The sequence below is a fragment of the Dermacentor albipictus genome, chromosome 9 (assembly GCF_038994185.2).
Source record: "Dermacentor albipictus isolate Rhodes 1998 colony chromosome 9, USDA_Dalb.pri_finalv2, whole genome shotgun sequence".
NCBI lineage: Eukaryota > Metazoa > Arthropoda > Arachnida > Ixodida > Ixodidae > Dermacentor > Dermacentor albipictus.
In genome coordinates, this window is record NC_091829.1 from 11,995,715 (window position 1) to 12,018,721 (window position 23,007).

General features: G+C 44.7%; 1 protein-coding gene across 1 annotated transcript in view; it reads right to left on the minus strand.

Moving 5' to 3' along the window:
- Nucleotides 1-1,550: 1,550 nt before the first annotated feature.
- The window catches only part of LOC135911080 (phospholipid-transporting ATPase ABCA3-like), a 149,801-nt gene continuing 128,344 nt past the window's right edge, over nucleotides 1,551-23,007 (minus strand). The window contains exons 25-30 of the mRNA XM_065443178.1: nucleotides 22,176-22,398; nucleotides 15,233-15,458; nucleotides 12,573-12,844; nucleotides 9,684-9,849; nucleotides 5,232-5,498; nucleotides 1,551-4,254 (exon numbers count right to left, since the gene is read on the minus strand). Coding sequence (XP_065299250.1) covers nucleotides 3,926-4,254; nucleotides 5,232-5,498; nucleotides 9,684-9,849; nucleotides 12,573-12,844; nucleotides 15,233-15,458; nucleotides 22,176-22,398 — 1,483 coding nt within the window. The 3' untranslated portion in view covers nucleotides 1,551-3,925. The remainder of the gene's footprint in view (nucleotides 4,255-5,231; nucleotides 5,499-9,683; nucleotides 9,850-12,572; nucleotides 12,845-15,232; nucleotides 15,459-22,175; nucleotides 22,399-23,007) is intronic.

Genomic DNA, 23,007 nt, shown 5'->3' on the forward strand with positions numbered 1-23,007 from the left:
GACGGGAATGCAGACTTAGTTACATTAAAGACGGCAATAAAAATTGAAGAATCTTGCGTGAAAAAAAAAAGAAAAAAGCTACAGGTCATCATGGTGGAGTTTTGCTAAAGGGCCACGCGCTAAGTTTGTACACTGAAAACAAACAAGCCAGTTGCGCAAATCCCATTGCGACGATATTGCCTGCAAACTACAAAATCTACGTACTCCGCAAAAACAGTAGAAAATTCGAATGAAGACTTATGTACCCTCGATCACAGGTACGTGACAGGTACGTCACAGGTACCACATCCAATCTCAGACGCAGTGCAGCGCACAGACGGCCAGCTGCAACAAGACCATGGACACTTGGGGTACTCCTCGTACACAAAACTGCCACCGCAAATGCATGTCGCAGTAATAACAAGGTAAAAAGAAGAATGGAGGCAGGGCTCGTAACACAAACGGGATGTGCCCTTGGTTCCAACATATATGGGAGAAAGCAGAGTAGGTGCTGCTTTGGGAGAGCATCTGCTGCAGGAAGGATAGCTCACCTTGCAACACTTCTTTTTCATTTAAAAAGCCTTTTAGAAAATTCTTGCAGTAAAACGCTCTCTGCTGGATGACACTTTAGAAGTGCGCAAAAAGAATTTCCGACTGGACATGGTTACAGGCTCTGACTTGGACTTTCCAGGAGTGTCTGGCCAATGGTAGCGTGGCAGGAGGGCACGACATGTCAGCAGCAGGCTTCCGCATTCGCTAGGCAAGACGGCGATGGACACAGTGGCGTGGCGCCACTTGTCAGCGAGTACAGTCTTCTGGCCAGCATAAACATTTCCCAGCAATGGTAAAGCATGCAGATTACTTTTCTCATTTCTATTAGCCAAAATGTCATGACATCTTGGCTTTTACCATAGAAACTTCTGTACTGCTAGGGGTATTGCTATAGTTGGTAGCAACCTAAGAATGCAGTGACGAATACACCACTGTCAAATTCAAAGCAAACTTGTATAAATGTGCCTGCCAATTATGTCAATTAATTTCAACAACACAGGGAAGGTAAATATCTTATGGTATCGGTGTCTCTTGGGAACTGCAGTTTGGAGCGTTGAGACACAAAGGCAGATGCTGCACAGTTTTGTTGGTGCAGCTCGTGCTAAATTCTTTGTCATCACTTATAGTTGCAATTAGCCACAAGACAAAACTTCAGGCTACAAAGAATCTCGAACACAAACACTCACTCAATGCACATAAGATAAACTTCTGATTATGGCTGAAATACTTTGTCTAACAATAAAAAGTCAACCTTATCTTATATATACGGGTGTAACATGGTGTGTTTTCAATCACCATCAGGCCTAGTAAGGATCGAATTTCTCAACAGGAATTTCTCACCATGAAGCCAATGGCAATTGAAAAATTTGCTCATGACGAGGCTCAACCACATAAGAAATGCACCGTGTGACACCATATTAGACATGCAGTGTACACACACACCAACCTAGAAATAGCAATGTAACAGTTGACATGTTCAGGATCCCAAGTGTAGCCTAAAAAATGGAAAAACACTCAAATTACACTGTAGCACATTTTTATTTCGAAACAATCCGCTCAGAATGAAACTAGCTGCCTAAAATCACACACTAGCGAAACCTTAGTCAGCACCCTTCAGCTAAAATCACAGAAAGGGCATAAGCTAAGGAACTCATCGTCATCATGACAGTACAAAATTAATTGTTTTAAAACAGATCATTGGAAAACTGAAATGGGCATGGCTACATGATGCACCTACTCGATGCACTTTTTTCTGCTATAAATACCCAACAATACAAGGTCACATGCATGGCCACATTTGCACAGCCATTTTTTCATATTGTTCACCATCACAGAGAGCTCACATCACATAAAAAGTTATAAAAGAGTTTAATAAATGTACAATTCTCATGGCAAAAATTAACACCCATTTTTTACACTACAATAACAACAACAAAAACCACAGAGCTCATGATCATGTCTCCTGAGTGCAGAGTATACTTTTAGTATACTTTTCATGTCCACTTTTCTAGATTATGTCATGCAGATTAAAGCAACCTTATGCCAACTGCAAGGCTTTCAGTTTACACACAAATATGAACACAACTGAGTCAAAAAGGGAACACAAGTGGGTCATAACTGTTTCATCAACAGCTGCTTTGGAACAGCTTTTCAAAATTAAAAGCAAATAATTTAGTAAGAGAACAGCCCAATGTACTTTTACAATCTAACCATTGTGACCACTCCGGCATTATTGGCTGCGGCCAAACTGGTTTAATCTGCAACATCACACAGTCTGGTCATGAGGATGTCTCTTACAACTAGCATGCAAACACAATGCAGGCTTGGCTGTTTCGAAGCTGAAGGTCAGGACAATACCTACCCTCACCTATCTATGTAACATTCAGAGATCAAAAATAGTAATTTCATTCCGCGTGAAATGGAAAGATGCTGGAGCAAGGCAAATTCACGATTTGTTCTTATTTGTTCATAAATTATAATAAATAATGTAAACGCATGAACAAAGAACACAAGTTAGATAAGATCTGGTACAGTGACACAAGCACAGTAGAAATGAAATGGACTACTACTACAGCGAGCTAAATACATCGTTGCTTTTTTAGACTGAGGCGAGAACAAATGGTCAATGACTAAGATATAGCATGTCTGGCACATGTGCATAACATGTACAATACACTACAGTTAAACCTCGTTAAACTGTACCCACTTAAACAGTAGTTTCGTTTTAAAAGTAGTAAAGTCAAATCCATGGCTTGGCAGCCATTGAACATAACGCATTTTCTATCAGCATAAACCGTACCAGCTTATCGTGTACGCATCGGTTAACACGTAGTGTTTCTACTTTTCGTCACGCAATCACGGCGGTGCGTCGTCCTATAGAGTTACTATACTGGCTCTAAGCGTCGTCCCTATCGGGCGGCCTGCCAGAACAACAAGCCTTAGAGATCAGAACGGTCTCCAAGCGCCCTGTTCTCAATGTGCCCTGTGCATTTGCGCATGAAGCCACATCAACATCATTCCGACACTATGCCAGAGAGCTTTGTGGCATTGTGCAAGCTACGACTCACGTCCTGCCGAAGCAGAAAACGCCGGGTGCTGAGCACAGAAGAAAAATTCGACATTGTTCATGCTACAGAACGTGACACGAAGAAGTCGGCGCTGGCATGCGACGTGACACTAAGCTCAGCGTTACTGCTGCTGCGACCGCAAAAAAATGTCTGCTACAAGGTTTGAGAGTTCTCCATCGTTGCCTCTGTTGCTGCCGAAGTGTTGCCTAACAACAGTGATGAGGATGACACAGAAAGTGACAGCATGGGCAATTCAGGCCCGACAGTGGCAGAAGCTGCACGTTACGTAAGCCTCATGAATGCAATCGTCGCAACGAGAACAGCACTCCGCAACTTCTGTAGCGCTACCACACCCTCGCATGGATAATATGCAATGCCAACGAGGAATCTGCCATGCGAGTGTTTGCCAAGGAGAGGGTTCTGGCTGAAAAGCTGGCTCACAGCTTCAGTAAGTTTGAGGTCACTGTCATCGCTGTTAGGCCGCCGCGGCATCAAACGAAAACACTTTTGTTGCAGGAAGTGAATAAATACTGCATGTTTTTTTGCCCTTTCATCGCACTCTCTCGGAGTTCCGTTTTTGACAGGTAGGTGGGCGATCTCATGCTATTTCAGTTAAACAGTACCACCATTTAGTACACACTTTTTCCAAACTCCGGCCAACTATGGTTTAGCGAGGTTTCACTGTATAATGAAAACTATTATGTATTTCCTACTTTCATCACAAAGTCCTCCAGTGAAGACAACAAATTTGGTAGCAAAGGCATCAATAACACTTATTTCCGATATCTAGCCCACATCACCGTTAACCCACAAGCTTTTTAAAAACATCAACACGCACCAAGGTCTCGGTAGAAGGAAAGCACGCGAGGGTCAGCCCGGACACAATCCTTCCTGAAGTCTAGAACCCTCAACCCTTCCAGTGTGGCCACCCTTGAGAGAGCAACATAAGCTTGACCCGCTTCAAAGACACGACCCAATGTCAACTCAGCAAAGTCAAGCGTCAGGCCCTGAGACTTATGAATGGACATGGCCCAAGCATGGCGCAGTGGGAGCTGCCGTCGCACATGGCACCTACCCTCGGGGCCTGTCCGGATGGCCCAGCGCTCTTTAGTGATGATTTGCTTGCACGAGTTCACAAACTGGACAATGGGGTCTCCTGCACAAAGTAGATGGTGATTCAATTAATTTATTTGTTTATGAAATAATGAAAGTCTACTACATTACTTGTGAGTAAATGTAAGAATGCAGTATTTCTTACTGTGTTATCAATATGCCTGCTGTCATGGTGTCAGTGGTTATGGCGTTCTGCTGTTGAGCGCAATGTCTCGAGTTTGATCCTTGGCTGTGGCTGCCGCATTCCAGTGCAAGTAGAATGCAAGGACACTCGTCTACTGAGCATTAGGTAAACGATAAAAACTGCAGGCGGTCAAAATTAAAGCAGAGCCCTCTGCTACAGCATCACTCATAGCCCTTCTGTTTTTTTCTTATTAAAGACCATAAATCAACCATTCATAATCAACAGATATGTAACATATCGTTATCAAAACCATGTGTTTAGTTACTTTTGAATCTAATGTGAAGTTGTCCATTTGCATGTTGTCTACGCTGACAAGACACTTCCTTGGCCTCCATTATGCACATCACTAATCGATTATGCCACTAGCATTGGAATACACTCCTCTGAGTTCATACCAATGCTAGTGACATAATTGATTAGTAGGTAATTTGTTAATGCTTTATCTCCGGTACAGCTACAGACATATTTCTTGCTTTCTAGCGTGATGACCAGGAACAGATTTCCTTTCTTTAGAGTGACCACGAACATGATCAAGACAGAGCTTTAGCTTAGAGGGTTACGGTAAGCTGTAAACATGGACGGCAGTAACAATGCTGTTAGTAGTAACATCTTGTGACCTTCTATCCAACAGGAATATGAGAAACAAGTTTGTGTTACACTGATGTTCTCGTCGAAGCATTGACTGCATCGCTGCCAACACCTTACTGGTTAAACTCTGCACCACAAGATAGTGCAACCAACCCAGCTGCTCACGTTTATGTCTCCAGTAACCCAGCACTCCGTGAACGGTATTTATGGACACAGACAAGCTAAGCACTATTTTGCCTAGAGCTTACCGGACGCTGAGTCAAATCCCACGACGACCCCACGTGAGCCATTTGCAAGGCCAGCTCTCACTTGAGTGTTCTTGGTCAGCATGACCTGTGTGCCCACTTTGAGGCTTAGAGTGGAAGGTGCACAGGCTTCAAGCAAGTCTGCTGATGAGCCTTCAGAGTCAATGGCTTTGAATATGCGTGGCGAGCTCGGCAGCTGGTCAAAGCACCTTTGATTCATGAAGTCCACATCATCTGTGTGCGTGCTCAGCCGAGTTGCCACTATGTCACCTGAAATAGCAAACCAATAATAAATCAAAAAATTATACCAGGTTAACCATTGATTCCTTGATTCAATACTAGACATGCAATGTTCTCTATGGCTTGCCAAATATAAAATCACATGAACAGGAACATAGCAGGGACGCGTCCTTCATATTCAGATGCATTTAAAATGTCTTGGAACGACTAAATGCACACTCTTTATCAGCTCTAACCATGATTTGCTTACTGTAAGTCATGTTGACTGCAACATTAGTTTCACCACAGTCGTTCAATACTTTTTATCTGGTCACGAAACTTCTGTGCAATACAATGAAAGAGTTTCATATAGTGCACGAATTGGACACACTGCATCGCTGGCACATGTAGAAGGCGGACTGGAGCAGACGCCGAACGAACGCCACAGTCGTTCTATACATGCACTCCCTATTGTGCAAGAATCGACTACCTGTATCGGCGTGTGAATATTGTCAACACAACAGGCAAATCGCCACCCTGTTTCTGTACAGTGTTCAGAAACTTAATGCAAACAATTTCGAAACACCTACAACACTGCAAAAGAGTACACATTAGGGCTGGTTGGTTCATGATTACGAGCAATAAAAACAGCGCTAAACGACGGGACGAGTGAAGGGACACAGCGCTGTTGTCTGTGTCCCTTCACTCGTCCCGTCGTAAAGCGCCGTTTTTATTGCTCGTAACCTACAACACCTTGTTTCATTTCTAGGTTGAACTGCATTCACAACAGCGGCTTAATCCATAATTCAAATTGTACACTTGGACTACGCTATCGTTAAAAACTGACTACAGAGCAAGTTCACGTCGCACTTTTATGCAATTGCACATAAAGAAACTTGCATTTCAAACCAACAAAGCTAACAAACTGATTAACTAACCAAACAAATAGGTAATTACTAAACTAATGAAGCTAATCAACTTATTATCAAACTAATAACTAATCTAACTACATGAACTAACTAAACTGAACAACAAGTAGCATAACAAACTACAGTAACAAAATCAACTGAACCAATGGGCTACTTACATAAGAACTAATACACCAACTAAACTCACTAAACAAATAAGGTAACTAACAAAACTAATTAACTGATCAAACTAACAAAGCTAACCAACTGATTGACTAAGTTATCTAACTGAAATAACAATGATTCACAAATAACCAACATAACTATAATAACTAAGCAAATATAATTGGCTTACAAACTAATCAACTAGTAACTAAATGACACACTAAACAAGCTAACCAAATAAAGCTGACTTATCCAACTAACTAGACAAAGTGCAAAAAGAGGCAGCTGAACGAAACAGCTTGTGCAAGGAAAGCTGCTAAGAGGGGAGGGAGGGCGACGTCAATCATAAAACAGTACCATGTGTAATTTAACCACCAATGCACCGCACATTAAATTATTTTCCCGAAAGTTCCCATTGCATGTTCACTCTACAAGCATGCCGAAATAAATGTGGGAGAGGCACCTTTCCTCGTGAAATATCTGCATGATCGCACAGCCCGGCCACCAGGCACAGCAGATTGTTCACTTCTACTTATGCCAGTGCCTCTGGTGCCACCTTCTGTCCCTATATGAAACTTTCGGGGAAGTTTCATGACTAGATAAAAGTACTGAAGGACCCTGGTTACACTGATATGATGTGCTCTGGGCCAGGATGGTGCTCCATGCAGTCAATAAATATATGCATCTAAACCAATATTGTTGTGAGATGTCCAACAAAGGAAATGTTCATTTCCCTAAAAGCTGCAGTACCTCATCTAAGACTAAGAGGAAATCTAAATCGTACCTTGCGGTGCCATTCCCACGAAAACATTTCTCATAATAACTGTCGTGCCGTTTCTTTATTTTTTATTTCTAAAGCCAGCCTCGGCAATCCCCTATATTTTTTCGTTATGACATAATGCTTGATGTGATGGGCACTGCCCGTTTTCGTGTGATGAATCAGTCCCGAGTCAACTTGTTTGGTTATGACATCATTCTGATGTCACAAATTATGGTGTGCAGGAAAACACTTATTAATTTCAGATTCTTTGGCAAGAAACAAATATTTGTACATTAAACTGATCTCAACAAAGTTTCGAGAGTTTCCATAGTCACTCTCATTGAAGTTTTAGTTATCTCAACGGCACCTAAAATTTCTGCAATTGAGCTTACATAGTCCCTTTAGATGCACGAGTATAAAAACGAGTTAGATAAAAACTAATAAAGCAGGTAGGCAAAGAATTTCATTAGATACAAACAGTATTGAAAATGTATGATGAAACAGAAACAAGGCACCAGCACACAATCTTTTATTCACATTTCCTTAATCTCAAGTTTCAAAATCTTCACATAAAAAATATTGCTTGAAACACTATACTAAATATAAGTAGTGGAAACTTGTGAGTTTCTTAAAAGTGACTTATGCATCTTTTCATGGAAAACTGGTGTCCCAACCTTGAAGATTTGCTATGGAAACAAGAAAGAAGACTTGAAGGCCCACTTCTAAGCAGGCTATGTAAGAAAGAATGTTCAAGATATACTTCTTCTCACAGCCCAACTGCAACAAAACTTCGCTTGGCGGAATTGGTAAAAAATGAGCAGAATATTTTGTCACGTAGTAGTGACGGGGAAGAAAGCAGCAAAACTGTGTTTTATTGGGCAAACCTGTGTCCTCAAAAACAGGCTACACTCAAAGAACCGAGGGTCCAATTTCAGTCATTGACTTTGAGACCCTCGCCCGCATACTATCTGTTACATAATCATTGTTATTAAATGGATAATAAACTGAAATTTAAACAACGATAGCAGCAAACAGTCGGTGATCAGCAAAAATCTGATCTGCCAGTCAAGCGCATCAGCATTTATCATGAGTCATCGAAGTTTCCAGAGTAATCGCTGGTGCCCATGTGTATTCCAGAAAGTACTACACAATTTGCGTGACGCAGTCAGTCAGATTACACAAGCTTTGGTAACAAAAGACAATGTATAGAACCATCAATAACATTCCAGTAAGTTACAATCATGCAGGCGCGTCTTGCACTGATTGATAACTAAGTTGTTAGTGGGTGAAATGCAGTGCCCGAGGAAAGGATAAATAAGTGCACGTGTCAATATTACTGAAGCAATCTTTCAAAAGTTGCACAGCTGCTAAATGTCAAATTTTCTAATTAGCAGCCTTTAAATAGCATACGTATAAGCAGATCATGCATGCACCTGGTGGTTAGTGGGTATCACAAAAGTCCTGACATGTTGCAACAAAGTTTTTCAGTGTGCTGTGGGCAGCCGGCGGTGACACCTAGTTTTGGAAGTTGTGCCAAGGCGCCGCGCTTTCCGAGTTATGCATCACTTCTAGATAGTGGTAGCAGCAGGGTTCTTTTTAGAGTGCAGCTCATAGGTGCCCATTCCTGGGTTGAGCATCGGCGTCCCTCATTGTAGCCATGCGAACACGCTCGTGCCACTGTTTGCATGTTCATCGTCCTCGTCTTCCACAGCTGGCTCCAATGCCGCTCATCACGCCAGCGTTGCATGCTGCCCCTCCCTCTGCAAAGGCGCTGATGGCACTGGCTCTCTGCCAGTCGGTCTGCTGATTTCGGACTCAACTTCCTTGCCTCAATTATCGCGAAATGAAACACGCGTCAAACTGCATTCAAATTTTGCATTAGGGAGTATCGTAGTCGTTGGACACATTTTTTTCTTCCAGTTTCAGTATCAAAAATGTTATATATAACACACTACCTGAAATTGGGCCTTTTATGCAGCTTAAAAATCAGTCGCAGTTTACCTTTAATGCTAGGTTCACATATTATACAGAATAATGTACTCCTATAGCAAAACTGAACTTAACGAAGCACTCAACACAGTGAAAGGAAATGTAAGTCTCCTCAAAATCTACATTTTTTCAGCTTTTGTAGGCACAGCCAGACAAAGGTCACAAAACTTGATACTCATTCAGTCCTGCCTTTGTTAAGATTCTATGCCTACTTTGCAATGATGCTCGTGGCTCGACGAGAAGTACCACAGTGTCAGTCAAAACACAAGCTCCCATCTAGCTGCTACAGAAGCAGAGTTGGCAGCAGAGAGGCATGTTTTCTTCTTCTTGAACAACTTTGCCTTCAGTACATCTTTGCTACAAGACACTGTTATCATGTAATAATACACAGCGGAAGAACTATATTAAACACACCTGTTTCAAGACAGCGGCTGGCTGTCTTCTTCAGCACTTCCTCAACCCAGTCAGGGCAGGAGCCTACCCTCACTTGCTGCAGCAAGGAGATGAACCTGGGATCACTCTGCCTGTGCACCTGCTTCAGCTCCAGAGTGATGTGGACGCATTGGCGCCAAGCGGATGTCTGCAGATTGCAGCATAGACAAATTCTTCCGTGACACAAGGGACGGAGCCAGCAGCAGCCAATTTCACACTGAAACAGATAACTGAAACACACACTGACTTTGTGCTCAAGTGGAAGCTCTAGCTGACAAGTCTCAAACACACAGCTTGTGGGTCACGTGGAGACTGTAACCCTTCTGTTAGCAGACTGCATAGTCTTAGGGTTTGCCTTCATCCCCCCTACTGGCAGACCCAGAGAGGAGGGGCCTGAGGCACGGGTACCCCGCCTACCTCACATTTGGCACTTCAGCATTTACAAAACTGAGTATGCAGTAAGCCATCCCTTCTGTTGAAAATAGAAGATGACGACGGCCACATCCTGTGCACATAGCATCATCATTGAGATTAGTGTTCCATTAAGAGGGCCCTGAACCACTCTATCAAAATCAAGAAATGCATTTGGAATTAGGCCACTTCAGAAATACTTTGCCACAAAAAGTACTTCAATGCATTCAGCAAAAGCAGTAAAATCAAATTTGATTTTATATTCTGACGTGGACACCACTCCTTTTGCTTTTGGTGCCTATGAGCTCCAAACACAGTTGCCCTCAGTGAGCCACACTGCGTTCAGCCAGTGGACTCATTGCGCCACCCCGTGGTGGCCGCAGTATATACGCTATGCAACAGACTGCAGCAACATGTAACTGCAGCATTTGCATTGTGCTCAACAGGGCTTAAGCAGGCGCTCGTGCTCACATGCTGCTGTCTGGCTGTGCTAGGTGGTGCGGACCAGCTTTCTCCTGCACAAGCTTGACCGACGGATAGTAGCCGTATACAACTTGCGCATTTGGAGCGTAGTCAATAGCTCAATACGAAGCAGTCTACCAAGGCATGTAGCCAGGAGCGACCTAAAGTGACCAAAAGCAAAAAATGGACGAGTTGGTATGGAAGTAACGCTGTGTCCTGTATTTTCTTGTGCCTTAGCTTGTGTCCCAGTAGTTCGTGCTCTGAATTTAACTGGAATGACCATGCGCTGGCAAGTGTGCATGTGGTCTGGCATTAGGTTTCACGTGGTTCAAGACTAGTTAAGTGTTCAAAACTAGTCGAAATTAGTGAGACCGGATAGCTACGACACTAATGAGCAGAGTGGCCGACGTTTAATTCCTACGCTGACGGCGGCGGCAGAGTGTTGGCAGACAATAGTTGGCTTCTTCCAAAAGCACATAATTATTATCAAAATTCACAAGCAGATTCTCGCTTACTACAGCCTGTTTATTAAACTGTGTAATAAATATACACAGTAACAGTAGGAAGAAGCGCACTTATCCAAACACCCTTCTTTATTGATGTCAGCTATTGGTCAATAGCAGCCGCGTATGGGAATCTACTATATTACAAAATAAAGTGTCCAGAAAAAAGTGAGGAGCACGCTTCTGTTCAAAAGAGCATTTGAGAGAAAGGTGACTTTGCGCTCTGCTTGTGAGCTCTACGCGCCGTGCACGACTGCGAAATTTTGCTGAGATGTCCACAGCAACATATGCTATCCACGGACTGCGTTTTTCACCAAGCCCAAGGGGTGGTTCAGGGCCCCTTTAAAAGATGAAGATCTGTGCAGCCATAGTGTCTTTCTCGGATTTTTGCATGAGGTGCTGTGAAACCTGGGACTCCTACTGTGGCTGGAACTGCGACCAAGATTGCTAGGTCATGGATTGATGCAGCTGCAGGTGTCGACAGGTATTAAAGTGTGAACATCTAGGCAGCCATGGGGTCAATGTTGCTTTTTTTACGCCCCCTATGTTCTCACTGTGTTTTGATAAGGCCCTACCCATGGGGTCAATGTTGCTTTTCTTACGCCCCCTATGTTCTCACTGTGTTTTGATAAGGCCCTACCTTTGAGGCTCACCCACTTTCACTTTGGCCTCGAAAAACTAAAACATCACCGCTGGAACTTGGTGGCTATGGCATTTTGCAGCTGAGCATGACGTCACGGGTTTGACTCCAAGACACAACGCAACAGCCACATTCCAATGGGAGCAGAATTAAAAAACATTCGTGTACTAGGCGTTGGGTACACGTTTAAGAGCCCTAGGAAATCAATATTAACCCCGAGCCACCTGATACACCATCGCTCATAGCAGGTGCCTTGCTTTGGCTTATTACATACAATCAATGGATTAATCCGTAAACTCCATCACCTTTACCAAAGATGTCACTGTGTTGCTCAAGGGCAATTACAATAGGGCTTTGTTATGTACTTTTTAGGGGACAACAGAAAAGAAAAAAAAATGCAAGTCTTACATAAAACCTCCTTTGAAGTTGAACAGGAGGCTAACAAATTACCGAAAACCCACTCAGTAAAGCTCGTTTTTGTTGCCAGGTGGCTTGATTGAACATTAAACACTTTTATGAAGAGTACGAAGTCGAGGAGCACACTATACGAAGTTCATAATTTAGCCAAGATGTTCCCAGTAGCGTATGCTATCCGCTTAATGTGTTTATTCACCAATCCTGAGGGGTGGTTCAGGACCTTTAAATCAGGTGAGGCATTGCATTTATTTCATTGCTTCAAGGTTTCAATGCATTTCAATATGCATATATGTTTTGGAATCAAAAGCATTTCACTGATCCGAGAATTTCATAGAACCAGGTTTCCTTGAATCAAGATTTGACCGTACATCAGCTTGCTTTATCAGTATCAATGTGCACTACTCCTAGCTACAGTAGTGAAACAGTGTAATGCAATACCTGAAAACAAAAGACCGGTGCCGGCTCCTCCTTCCGAGAGACTGGTGGGAGCTGCAGGAAGTCACCACAGAGGACCAGCTGGATGCCACCAAAGGGACGGTCGCTGCGCCGCACCAGCCTGGCCACCCGCTCGAGCTTGTGGAAGAAGCGTCCGTCCAACATGGACACCTCGTCAACCACCAGCACCTTGCAACGGCGCCACTGGTTCACCCATGGTGGTCGCATTGCTCGTTGCATCATCACTTCCACCGTGGCCGTGCCTGTTCCAACACCTGTCGGGAGAAACATATGCCACTGTGGTATGGGGCACAGGAAGTCAAGGAAATTGATGCCTAAGTTGTGCCATAGGCTCCTGTATTTTTCAATGACTACCCACTTGCTTCGTAATGCACAAAAACCAGGGGTCCACTGCAGTGGCACCACATCCCGTCATTTTATACCTATTGTTGCTAGAGCACGAATAACTTAAGCTAGGCACTGCTGCTACTCTGTGTCCACTCCTCAGCCTCCGCATGATGTATAATGAAGCATAGTTGACACGACCCTAACCATGTCCCATGAACTGTGACCAGCTACTTAGAAAGTGGCGCCCTCTCAGTGACCCATCAATCTGTGTGTCACTGAGTTGGCATTAAAAAAATACAAGAGGCTATGGTTGTGCAAAGCGTGGCGATAATGTCTAGGTGACAGTAGAATGAATGCCTTTATGAGCATCCACTAGGAAATGTGGTGCTACCAAGGTCATTACGCTAGCCTTTCTGCTGGATTTATCCAAGTCTCTAGAGGTCTGTGATACGTGTAAAGAGAGCCTGGAATATTACCCTATTGCCCTAAAAAAAGTCACACACTGTCCTGATTTAGCATTGCTCTACATTTATAGCAATGATCCTCCCAGGTCCTCTTTCACTTGTTATTACCACTGAATCATTTATTCACCCTTCCCTTAATATATTAGCCATGTAGCACTGCACGAGCCAAGCAGCCACTGCATTAATTAAGGGAAAATGAGACATCCACCCAATCGTAGCAATTGCTACAATTCGTCCCGAACCAGGCCGAATTTTTCTTGAACTGTGAGGCTTTTCTTTCGAGGAACCCGTTTGGGTTTTCTTAGTAGCAATTGCCACAATTGGGTGGATGTCTCATTTTCCCTTAATTAATTACTTCTCTCCAGCTTGCAGGTTTCCGCAAAACTATTATGTCAGCCACTGCATCTGTGAATGCACCTGAAAGGCCAGAATCCTCAAGGAGAATGTGAAGAAAAGCAGACCCAACCTACTTTGCATATTGATAATATTTATGCTGCGTCAACACATGACAATACACTAATGAACAGCTTATGCAAGTATGATGAGGTCTCTAGCATGAAGTGACTCAGTTCTGTCAGGTAGTTGTATTATTAAAAACATTATGGGGTTTTACATGCCAGAACCACGATATGATTATAAGGCATGCCGTAATGGGAACCCCGGAGTGATGTTGACCACCCGAGGTTCTTTAATATACACCTAAATCTAAGTACACAAGCATTTTTGCATTTCGCCCTATTAAAACGCAACCACTGCAGCTGGGATCGAACCTCTGACCTTGAGCTCAGCTGCACAACGGTATAGCCACTGGGCTACCGCGGCGGGTGCACTTGTATTATGCAAGCGTATGTAATGAGTCATCAAAGTGAAAGATACAGGAAAGTAGAGATGTCAACGTGAGCCAGAGTGCTACTCTGCATAGAGGAGAGGAAAACGGGAAGAAAATTATGTTGAGCACACATTTACAACACAGTACCTTTCTCAAAAGCCACAAGTGTAGTTCAGTGCAGTGCAAAACGTCTGGCACAGCCCTCATTATTCTTCCTGCCAAATCTCCATGGCATGGGCCAAGAAAAAGTGCATTTAGGTGTACCTTGCCTGCCAATGACTTCTAGGGGTGCAGTTAGCATCTGCCACTTTCACTTACAGACAGGGGCAGGTTGCAAAACAAGCTCCATAGTTGAAAACCCTTGGCAGTCTTGAGTCTAGATGGCCACGTTCGTGTAGCCAGTAATACGTGCACAACACCGTGTGAATATAATCCCAAGGCAAATTTGGCACAGCGAAGTTGCTTCACTTTACTCTATAATGAGTGCTAAAATACTTGTGCGAGAGTCAATTTTTTTGAGGTGCCTGTGGCAACTGTTCTGCCAAACCCAGTGATGTAGTGAATGGTTTCTTTATAAACTATGCAAAGCATGTATAGTTGAACATTCAGTTTTTAATATTAATAATTTTGGCAGTATCACAAAAAAAATGTTCTAGCTTCAATATTGCCCAGTTTATGCCAGCCACGTCAGTGTCAAGTATTCTCTAAGGCCAAAGAAGCTTTAAATTACATTCATGACATAGCAGGGGTGTCTGCTCATCGCCATGGTGATTCTTAAGTCAATCCAAAAAAATAATAGCGATCCCAGAGTACTTCACTACTGACTGTGACTAAGCAAATTGGTGCTTCACTACTGGCTGTGCCTAAGCAACCAGTTTTCACAGGCTAACGCGCACATAAGATGTGTGCTGCTTGAATGATCAAATAGCATTCAACAAGGCATGTGTTACATCACTGCACGTACATATTATGTGCAACTTCAGAAACACAGAATTACATTCTGAAGATGAAACAACAGTTACCAGCAAACGAATGCAGCGTAGTGCCACCAATCTGAGCAGCTGCGATGCCAGTCGTAGCCGTGGCAAATGCATCTTGTGGGGGTAGTGATGACAGGATGTGCCTCAAAAGATACGACTTTCCCGTGCCTGCCCCACCGGTGAAGAACACACTGCGGCCAGCCAAGACAGCACTAAGAACAGTCTTTTGCTCCAAGGTCAACTGTACAGGATTCAGGCTCCTCGCAGGCTGAAAACAATATCAGGAGCAGAACATGGTTGTCACTCATAATGTCATACAGCCATTTAAATGAAATATTGGCCTGCACATCTAGCTTGGCATTATTAGTATCCCTGATTTAGTCATCAAAAAATAGAATCATGAAATTGTTATAGTGGCAGAAATGAATTCTAAGAAAACACGATACAAAGCATGTAGTAAAGCTTATATTACACGGGGGAATTTTCATTCTATTTGTGTTTTGTTTTAAATGTCTTCTTGGCTGCAACACTTTCTTTTCATTTTGTGTCCATGCACTATCAAAAACAATATGAGCGCAATGTAAACGAGCCATTGAAGTCGAAAACCACATTTTTCTGCGCTACCTTTACATCGCCTGGTGCCACTGGTCTGGTCTTCTTTCCCGTCGGTGTAGTTTGGTCGTCCTTTGAGAGAGGCCTCTTCACACCCCGAGACTGAGTTGCGTTGGCGTCGCGCAGCATCAACGGACTGATCTCCTCAATAACTCTCTGCTTCCCCGACTGCAACCGTTCGCGAACAGTAGCGGTGGGTCCTTGCGACGCTTTCTTCGCGTTCAGAAACTTGACGAACGTGCAAAGTTTGCTAGGTGGACAGTTCGAGAAATAAAGGTGCACTCTTTCATCCTTGAGGGCGACCGATATCTTCCCTTCCCGCAAGAACTTCTTGTGAACGACGGCATTCTGCAGGGAATACACCACTGAGCGCGGTCCCAAGCGCGCCCTGAGTAAAATGTCCCGAAATTCGTTTCTGTAGAGAGCGGCCTCGGCGTTCTGATGCGTAACCCTGCGAGCAGGAGCGCCGTTGTTTTGTAGGTGCTCCACTGTCACAGTACCTGTTATCGCGATGGGCGAGATTTGAACACACGGATTTTCCATTGCATGGGCACGCCAGTGGAGAAAACACACCAGAACCCGTGAGACGGTGGTGGACGGGCAAGAGCGAGCGGCGATTGCTGGCCCGCCGGGGATTTAAAATCATGCGATCATACCGAACACGCTTTCTGGCTCCATCTGGGCTTGCGGCTTGTCTCAATCTCGGAGGCCACAATTAAAATACTTGTTTCCAAAGAGTGTCATCTACTAATTAAATACACCGTTTCTAATAGTAGTGTCCTTTAGCTAAGTTTAAATTATTATGATCTCAATTAAAGAAACTTAATTAAACTTGTTATTCTGCTACGGTGCCTTCCTCACAGAAATACATAGTTTATAGGGTGGCGCCCTCTCAATTTGAAGTGGGAATCTTAAAGGCCATGCTTCTGCAGGTAAAAAGCGCCGCACACAATTTTTGAAAGGTGGAAACCTTTCAAAGGTGGAAACACGTCATAGAAGTCGGCATTTTGACACAACCTATCACGTTTTTTTGGCTCCTGTCGCTATCAAAAATGTCATGGCTGCCATGTTTAAAACTCTTCTTCGATACGCGTTTTGTGTGGCCCCCTACAGATGCCAAAGGATTCCGCGGGAAATTTGTCTGCTACAACAACAGCAGAACACGTATACGTCAACGCGCCAGTAACAGCGCAGACATATTCTATGCATGTTGTCTTCGGTTGCGCTGGCGTCTTCACACCTAGGGAACTTGGCCGAAAAAAACATTCGAGCGTAGCCGTTGTGGATACGCCTGCACCGACTGCTTCAGAGACGATGACTGAACATTAAAAATGCGAAGCCGCTTTTAGACAGAATAGTATTTCGAGTTATGCTGTCCAGCAATGCAGCCACTGGAATTTTTTTTTCCAACGAGAAAGCATTATCTGCCCCATTACGCGGGAATCCGCCGCCTTCGTCGGCGTCAAGACTCTGCGATGGTACCAAAAATGGCCGACGGCGCAAAATATCAAAATGCCCTCCTTTATGACAAATATTTTAGGGTGGCTCCCGTAAACAACGTAAATTAATGGCTCTGAAAAGAAAATATGGTACGCCTCGGTCTGGGTTGGAATCTAACCCGGGCCTCCAAGGTTGGAGGCGGGCACGCTTTACCGACGCCACGGCGGCTTTTTTTTTTTTTTTAGTTCGCCACATTGATACACAAACAATACACAACAGATAAAAATGTGTCCCTTTTGACCGCATTTCTTTAACGCTGCGAGCCCGGTACTTCCAAATCACGAACGGCATGCGCGTTATCAGCATGAGAGAGCATTCTCAACAGGAAAGTAGCGAGCGCAGCGTTTTCGAGAAAGAAAACGCAAGTAAGACGGATGACGATTATCGTTGTGTGGCAAATATACACCCCAAATGGTGCAGAGAAAGAGAGAGAGAGAGAGAAGAAGAAGAACGGGGAAATGTAGGGAGGTTAACCAGATGGGAAGATCCGGTTTGCTACCCTAGGCTGGGGAGAGAGGGGAGGGGAGGTAAACTAAAATCGTGTGCATTTGTTTAAGAGCGTCGCATGTCAATCCATGTTGTCTGTTCAGGAAGTGCCCGATGGAGATCCCTGAACCGTGCTACAGCTTCAATGAAGTGATCGCGTGTAGGTCGCAAATTGACATCAGCATTGTTGAACTGCGTTCTATCTTCCCACAAACTGTGAAGGCCCAGGAGCCATCAATTTACACACACTGCTGGGAAAGAATCCGAGTATTCATGTGTGCTCGGAATGTGGCATTGAGAGTAGTCTTCTAGTGCAGCCAAGCTAGTCGCTAGAGCTAACACGTAATTTGTTACTGTCAACATGGCTTACAGTCGCGAAAGCCGTGGCTAGTTCGGAGCACTTGCTGACTATCAATGCGTAAACACTCTATATGCATTAACTATATAGTTTAATACGCCTTACCACCAAAGGTCATAGGATCAACTCCCACATAAGCTATAATTAGCTCTATATGAATTAACTATGCCTTAATACGCCTTACCACCAAAGGTCGTAGGTTCAACTCCCATATAAGCTCCAGGGTTCGACACCCACTTTTTTTTTTTGGCATAAGCGACATCGGGGCCACCTGTGGAAGACGACGACGAACGCGAGAACAGTGGCACGAGCGCGTGTCTGCGCGAGGTGGGTTTCAAGATCATCGTTATATGTCAATGCATTATTTGTCCCACGAGGCAGAAAAACCGACTTGTCTGCAACGAGTGGTACCAAAATCTATGTGACGTGATCAGCGCCTTGTATGGCATCATTAGTAATATAGAATGTTGCGATGGATAAATAATGCGAATTAAAGTGAATTAAGATGAATTTCAGTGAAGTAATGTGAATTAGAACAAGTACAAAGTAAAATGACTTGAGGTAGTACAAAGTAAAATGACTTGAGGTAGAGTAAAATGAATGAAGGTGAAGTAAAAGGAATGATGGCGAAAATTATTGGTACGTTTCAGAACGGAAAACAACACATCAGATTTGTACGCTTTAGATGTTATAACAGCTGCAATTAACAGAATTGATATTCTTTATTGCAGAGTAAGAGTTCTCAATATTGCGTTTGCTTTCCTGAAAAAAAAAAGTCTTAAGCAACCGTTGTTAGTTTAGAAAAATATATCTGCCAACTTATTTCAGTGCACTGTAAACGGAGATGAGCAATCTTGCAGCTTCAAATTTCCGTCGGTAGTCGGCATAGGTCTGCAACCACACTCAGGAGTGGAGTGGTACTCACTGTGAGCTGAAGACTCCGAGCACAGGTGAATCACATGCCTGCAAGCGAGTCTGCCAAGCGTTGTCTTCGACATAGGGGAGCCCCTTCTCACACATGACACAACCATCACCCGTTTTCCGAGCAAATACCGCGAACCTATAAGTAAAGTTCTTTAATCAAGTCAGCTTGAGCGAGTCCATAGCAAAAGTTTTCTTTGCAAGTGGATCTCGGTTGTTTATTTTGACGACTTGCGAAATAGCGGAAACCATTTAACGAATTCGAAGCCCAGCTAGGCGCAGGTGCCTAGCGAAACACTAAACACGCTTCTTATTCAAGTCCAGGCCTATAGGACACGGATGAGTTCACGGCTTCACAAGTGTTTGTTTCGATTAGGCGTCCGGCTGAGCGGCACCCTGGTTCCAAGCAGCAGATGCGTGAAGCCACGTCTGGTCAGCGTGGCCAAACAATGAACAAAAATGATGGCGTCGCAGAAAAAAAAAAGCGGGGCGAATCAACAATACATCGATCCAACATACAATGCTATACAATATTCGCACAATATCTAAACTTTACAAATAGTACACGGTATATACAGCAATTTGTACAACAGCATACAGTAATCTGTGCACAGCTGGGCGAATAGCCAACTGCGTCGTAGTTCGCCGTCCACTACTGGCACCCACGTAGTGCGGACGTTCGCTGGCGTGGTCAAATTAGATCGGCGATCAGGAGGTGGAGTTCAACGCCTTGGTGAAGTTGATCTGTTTTCGGGCGTAGCTCACGAATATCTGCTCCAAGGTGGTGTCACTGACGTAGAACTCCTTGAATCGGTACTTCTTCTGTATGGCCACCATCTTGGAGAACATCTCGCTCCAGGTAGTGTACGTCGCGATGATCCGGTACTCTAACACGCCCTGTGTATGGGCGCAGCCAACAGGGCGACGTCACTAGACGGCCAGATCGTTCACTGAACATCCTTGAGACGTTACAAAAGAGACCCGGGTAGACGTTACAAAAGAGACCCGGGGATTGTCCGGGGATTTAACGTTAGTACTACGTCGAAATTTACACACACTGCTGGAAAAGAATCCGAGTATTCATGTGTGCTCGGAATGTGGCATTCAGAGTAGTCTTCTAGTGCCGCTAAGCTAGTCGCTAGAGCTAGCACGTGATTTGTTACGGTCAACACGGTTTCCAGTCGCGAAAGCCGTGGCTAGTTCGGAGCACTTGCTGACTATCAATGCGTAAACACTAACACAGGTGTTGCTAGACCGGTTTCCAGTGGTAGTGCAGATGAGGCTACTGCAATTAACAGCTACGGTTTCAGCTAGCTTAGAACGTTTCCGTCCGTGACCATAAAGGTCACACACGGGTGCCAGCCAGGGCGAAGAGCGAGCGTGTGAGGGTGAAGAAAATGTCAGTGGCGTGGGATGGTGGCTTCATGCGCGCTGTCTTGATAATGGCTTGATGTGTTATTTTGGAGGCGCGTCACAGTTATACGTCGAAGGAAGCGGCAGCACGTCCGCCTTGCATCAGGTGCGCGCGCTAGCCGCTGCCAGGGCTCCTCGTCGTACGAACGTGGTGACCGAAAATGCTGACGGTCATCGATTGAAATCGGTTCGTGCGTACCTTTGTCCGCGTGAGACTACTTTGGATTAGTTACTAAGCGAATGTTTAATTCAATTTATAGGGCTAATGAAACGACGAGCCCAATTACTTCGCCTGATATTCCACTATCGCTGTCAATGCTTCGCCTTCCGGGTGAAACTGCGATTCCATTGCGATAGCAAACACAAGGACACGCTAACCGCACTCGCGCCGGTGGCATCAAGTTCCCGGCCATCTGCCACTGGCATCAGACGACGGCCGAAAGAGGACTGCAGCAGAACCGGCGCTCCGTGTGCGCGTTCCACGGTCGAGCTCGACACGCGCTCTGCTGGAGCACTGGCACACGCCAACGCAGTACGGGAAATAGTGGGAAACACTACGCGTTAATTGTCGGGCGAGTTGAAATTCGTTATGTGGAGTAAATTATGAAAGAGTGTAAGGAAGGACATGTTTTGCAATATAGAGCAATACATGCGTGCAGCGCGTCTCTCCTCTCGTCTCTTCGCATGGCGAGGCTGAGACTACCAACTGCCGCGCGCACTCCAACGTCTCCATACGTCTCAGCTCCCACGCGCCTGATAGCATTTAAACAATATAGCTAAGCAATGAGTGTCCCACCTGCGACGGTGGGATACATATTTTCGCCCAGGAAAATATTGCCTCAGCTAGGTCCGACAAGTTCTCTCGAAATCGCTGGTTCGCCGCATACGCCAATTTCCACGCACGTGCTGATGCCGATTTAGGCGATAAATAACGAATAAGTACAAATTAACTTCTCGAAATAATTAAAAGAAAAACGGTAGACCTTAGCAGATCTACCGAGAAGCTATCGCTTGACTTTTACAATCATACTTCGATGGTGTCTGGTAATCTTTTTGTTTCAATCCCATCAATGTCGCCGAATGCACCCTGGTTCGATTTAAACGCTTGTCCACCAGCTAGCTTAAACAACGAAGCAGGAAAGTTGGAAGCAATCTATTGTAAGCAGCACTCAAAGGGACAAGGACCATTAAGGAATAATACAGGATCAGCGCTCATGTGTTTTCATCCTTAGGGTACATTCGGCTGCTGGTTTTCTAGTAGCTCTAGAGTGACCTGGTCGGACACATTTGGCTGGTTCCTTCAGAGCACCGCAGTCCAGCTCCAAGCATCCGGAAGGACTCTAACCTTCCAGCTGGAAGCGTGACCGAGATTTGGCCGAGTTCCGGTCACATGGCTGCTGCAATTTCCGTTGTTGGCATGGCGCACGTCTTGGCGGTTGCGTACTTGTTTGTCCGCCATGTTTGTTTACAGCATGACGTCGGTTTCCAGCTCTCACCGTGTTTCTGCTTCCGACCTCATATTGCTCTGGTAAGTGGCTGAGCGTTCGGCTCGGATCCTCCTTCTCTAGTTGGACATGCATCGCGTCAATCTCATTCGAAGAACGGAATCAGCCGAAGGTACAATTGGTTCTATTTGTCTGTTTGTGAGCTGCTTACAGTGGTAAGCACCGAGCGCGATCGCTTCGTCACTCGTACCTGGCAACAGTGTTCCAGATGGCAGCCGTGGAACTGTCCCTTCATGTCGTTGGTGAGGTCCTCGTGGTAGTCGGAGTCGTCGGCGCTCTCCTGCCGCAGCCGGATGATGACGGTGTAGCCCCGGCCGAACTTGCTCTTCAGCTCGTCCACCGTGCCGATGCACTCCAGCTGGCCCGCGAGCAGGATCCCGATGCGGTCGCACAGAACCTCACACTGCTGCATGCTGCGCTATCCAAGTGCCCCGTTATATTATACGCGGCACAGCTGGCACCGAGTCAACTGCGCTTCACGCTACGCTAAGATACAAACTTTTAAAAACTGGCATTTCAATTTCTTAGAAAAAAAAAGTTCCGCGAAAAGGCGCGAAAATAACTTGTTGGGGGTCATGGTTACTTAGGCACGGCAGGGTGTGCAACCAGCGAGCCACGAACACAGAGATAAATCAGCGTTTAAACGAGTACTACAAACACGCACTTCCAACGTTATAGAACATATACGACACACTTCAGGCACGCAGAACGATGAAAATTTAACACGAATGAATGCTCTGAAGCACTCATAGGATTTTTAAAATTTGATGATAAAGTTGGTCTCGAAAGGCTGGACCTGGCGTCACCGACACTATCGTGAGTCATGACGCAGTTAAATTTCCTGGCACAATATATCAGTAAGATTAGGTACTACTACATAAATATATAAGCAAGAGATGTCCCTGTTGCTTCTGGCTGCGCTCCCGTGTGAAAGCGGCAGTGACCACTTTAACTAATCGAACCAGGGATTGGATGGCCATCGTAAGATGATACAGATGACTAAACCGGCCCGATTTAAATTA